At 58.7% G+C, this 3,900-nt stretch overlaps 1 protein-coding gene across 2 annotated transcripts in view; it reads left to right on the forward strand.

The window, feature by feature from the left end:
* The first annotated feature begins 2,530 nt into the window (after window positions 1-2,530).
* VAV2 (vav guanine nucleotide exchange factor 2) overlaps window positions 2,531-3,900 on the forward strand; it is a 120,269-nt gene continuing 118,899 nt past the window's right edge. The window contains exon 1 of one of the 2 annotated variants that reach the window (XM_057371540.1): window positions 2,531-2,874. In XM_057371540.1, the coding sequence (XP_057227523.1) occupies window positions 2,671-2,874 (204 nt within the window). In that variant the 5' untranslated portion in view covers window positions 2,531-2,670. The remainder of the gene's footprint in view (window positions 2,875-3,900) is intronic. The other variant, XM_057371539.1, reaches the window with a different exon arrangement.

A 3,900-nucleotide genomic window follows, 5' to 3' on the forward strand; every position in this document is an offset into this window, starting at 1 on the left:
AACTGGGATGTCCCCAGCCATCTCCCTTATGTTCCCAAACCGCCACCACTTCACCAGCCAGGTGCCCCTCGCTGTCCCTCTTCATCAGGACCCGATCGGGCTCCTGGTCACTCTCCACTGACACATTTGGGTCTGAAAAAGCTCAGCGTTGCCTCTGGCAGCATCTCCCTGGTGCACCCAGTCACCTCCCGGGCTCCTGTCACACAAGGAACTGAGACAAAAGCACACGGAGGAAAGGCTGTCGAGGAGAGAAGCTGCACGCTGGGTCCCCAGCAGAGTGTGGTGTCAGCTCCTGCCTGGGCTGGCTGGCATTCCCTGKGTGCCTGGCATTCCCTGKGTGCCTGGCATTCCCTGTGTGCCTGGCATTCCCTGKGTGCCTGGCATTCCCTGSCTGTCACTCCCAGCAGTGCCAAGACGGGACCACCAGCTCTCACACAAACCCCGACCTTTTTAATTTATTCAAGCTCCCTTTTATCTTCATGTCCACCCCAAAAACAGATTCTGGGCCTGCTCCACACCCTCCACCCTGCTGCAGGACAGTCTGTACAATSTGGAGCTCTCAGCTCACCAGCGTGTGCTGGATTCAAGCCCTTCTCGAGCCTGGCTGCACAGGTTTGGGTTGTTTTGATTTTGCCTGCTCTCAGAAATCTCAGAAATACCTCTGCCATTGCTGCAGCGGTAGGCGAGGAGAGGACTTGCTCCAACACCTCCCACGCAGAGCCTGGCTCTGCAGCTGCAGGGATTGTTCCCAAGTGTCCGGGGGCCAAGAACGCTTTTTATTACACGGTAAAAGAGCCAGGCTGCGGCTCGCAGCTTTAATTATGCACGTATAATAAACTCCTCTGTTGTCGTCTACCTACAGAGCTGACCTCGCACGGCAGGCTGGTACTGAGTCAACCAAAATTATCCCTGGCACGGCTTCACTGCCTTCARCAGCCTCGTGATTCCGGCCCATGGGTGCTGTTGGAGGGCAGAAACGCTTCGTGGAGGACTCAAAGATTGAGAAAATTGTTCTGAGAAAGCASCTCCTCAGGGTACGGCGAGTGTGGGCTGGGATGTGAGTACACCCAGGGCAGGGTGAGACGGGAGCGTGTGGATGCTGCTCCCTCTCGGATCACACAGTTCATGTCCCGCAGGCTGAGCTGTGGACAGCCYGCACCTCGCCATGAAAGCGGCGCCTTCTTAAAAACAAACAAAACAAACTTTCCTCGGCATATTAAACAATTGTTTTCTGTTCTTCAGGAGAGATCCTCCTTCCTAGATTGAAAATGAAGGATCACGGCAGTGGAGTTGCTCTTTCTCCTTTATCTCCGCTTGGCTCCATTTGGAAGAGATTAGTGTTGCATTTGTTTGACATCCAGGTTAATAGCTTCCCTTCGTCCCACTGCCGGCTTCCGGTTTTGGCTATCTGGAAAGCCGGGCTGGAAATTAATCGGCAAACTCTGGGGAGAGGATCTCGGAAGAAAACTCAGAACAGATTTGAAAAGAGGCTGTTCTAAGCCGTGCCGATTTGGATGCAAGCCACCGGTGAAAATTAGAGATTTTTCAGGAGTTTKCTGCCAAGGAGTTAATGGCAGAGAGTTGAGGTTTTTTTTTTTAATAAATACGCCGGTAATTAATTATAGGAGTTGTCCTCCCGTTTGAAAGTCACGGAACACGATCGCTTGTTTGGGTTAAACATCTCYCCTGCAGTATTTGCAACCCAAACACGGGATGACGAGTGGGAGCGAGCGGTCAGACAAAGCGGGGTCTGTGTGTGTGTGCGGCCCCGGGGAGGCGGAGGAGCCCCGGCACCGCTCCGGCCGCTGCCCCAGGGCTGGGGCCGGGGGAGGGGGGACCCCACAAAGTGCCGTGGAGCCAACGGAGACAGCGAAACAGCAGCAGAGCCCTTGGGCGGCTTTCCCGGAACAGGGAGAGGAGCGGCAGCGGTGGGAGGGAGCGAGGGACGCGAGAAGGGAGGGGGGGAAAACACAGGAAAGGAGGGGGGAAAAAAAGAAGAAAACCAGGAAAAATAAAAAAAGGGGAGGGGGAAAAGAAAAAAAATATGGGGAAAAAAAAAGCGGGCTCTGAGCCAAAGCGTCGCGGAGCGCCCCCCGCCCCCGCTCGCTCGCAGGCCGGGCTCCCGCAGACAAAGGGGCGGCGGGGCGGACCGAGGGCGGGCCGGGGGCTGCTCCCGCTGCCCGGGGCGGGCAGAAAACTCGCACCCACGGCGGTTCCACAGCTCGGCCGTGCAGGTGGGGTTCCCTCGGCGGCGCAAGTTTCCGCGGGAGTTGCGCGGGGGTGGCCCCGCCGTGTCCGCCTGTCCGTCCGTCCKTCCATCCGCCGCTTTGTTCCCGGAGGATGCGGCGCGCCTAACCCCGGCCGAGGCGGTGGGGCCGCAGCGGGGGCAGGGGCAGCCCTCCGCCGGAAAACTCCGCGCCGCCCTCCTTCCTCCTCCTCCTCCTCTTCCTCCTCCTCCTCCTCCTCCTGCTGCTGCTGCTGCTGCCGCTGCTCGGAGCCCCGGCGCGGAGCGATGCTCTCCGGGGCGGCGGGCGGCGATGGAGCGCGGCGGTAGCGCGGAGCCACCGGGGAGCAGAGCGGCCCCTCGGGCAGCTGCCCGCGGCCCCTGAGCGCCGGCGGGAGGAGGAGGAGGAGGAAGAGGAAGGCCAGGCGAGCGAGCAGAGCGCGGCCATGGAGGAGTGGCGGCAGTGCGGCCGCTGGCTCATCGACTGCAAAGTTTTGCCCCCGAACCACCGGGTGGTCTGGCCATCGGCGGTGGTCTTCGACCTGGCGCAGGCGCTGCGGGACGGGGTGCTGCTGTGCCAGCTGCTCCACAACCTCTCCCCCGGCTCCATCGACCTCAAGGACATCAACTTCAGGCCGCAGATGTCCCAGGTAGGAGGGGAGCGATGGATGGGTGCATGGGTGGGTGCGGAGCCCCCAGGAGCGCGGCGGTGCCTGGATGCGGTTGTTGCTCTSGCAGAACTTGCTGGGATGCGGGGATGGGATGCGATGCGTGGAGTCTGTTCCAGCCCCTCGGCAGCCCCTCCCAGGTTTTATTCCCCCGGTTTCTCGCCGGTCGTGCCCCGGGAGAGCCGCGGCCGCACGGGAAAGGCTCCGGGGCGGGGAGAGAACACCCCGGGAAGGAGGGAAACATCCCCCTTCTGTTTACAGCCATGGCGAAACAAAAGCAAATAATAGGGCTRAGAGGAGGAGATGGGATTATTCGGGGTTTTGTGGAGGCGCTGGTTCGTCTGAGATGTGCGGGAGGAGCGGGCGCCGGGACAAAACTTCGGCTGGGAAGATTCAAAGCAAAATAAATGAATAAATTATAAAAAACACCCAAACTCTGATGCTCAGCGAGCCTGTTCCGAACCCGGCCGGGCAGGCAGCGAGGCCATGCGGTGCTCTGAATGCCGGGGCTCCCGGTGATGCAGGGCTTGGGTCAGGGATCCCAATTGCATCCCAACCCCCCTTGCCCTGCCMTCATCGTGCCTGTCCCAGTTGGGTACTTTAAAAAGGTCCATCCCTGAAAATATTTCCAGTTTCTGGTTGGTTTTGGTGGAAGGAGGCTTAAATAAACGGGAGGGAAAAAAAAGTAAAATCAGCTCAGGTTGTTTTGTGTCTGCTGATGTTTTTGCAAGCTGAGCTGYGGGTATTTGCATGGGAATCGGGAAGTGAAATCGATTAGAAACAAGCGAAATGGGGGTTTGTGCCCTGCCCGCCGGCAGCCCTCGTGTTGACAAGTTYGCTTCAGAGAGTCGGCTTTTATTTTTGAACAACAACAGGTTCTGGCGGTGAAATTGAAGGGAAACTTCCCGATGTCGTGGGCATAGGAGACTGTGTTGAACTTTGCTGAAGCCTTCAAAGACAAATAACCTCCAAAACCCCCAGGAGCTCTGTTCCGGTGCCGTGCGAGCA

The sequence above is a fragment of the Malurus melanocephalus genome, unplaced genomic scaffold (genome assembly GCF_030028575.1).
Source record: "Malurus melanocephalus ecotype Western Australia unplaced genomic scaffold, MMel_1.1 scaffold_149, whole genome shotgun sequence".
Lineage (NCBI taxonomy): Eukaryota > Metazoa > Chordata > Aves > Passeriformes > Maluridae > Malurus > Malurus melanocephalus.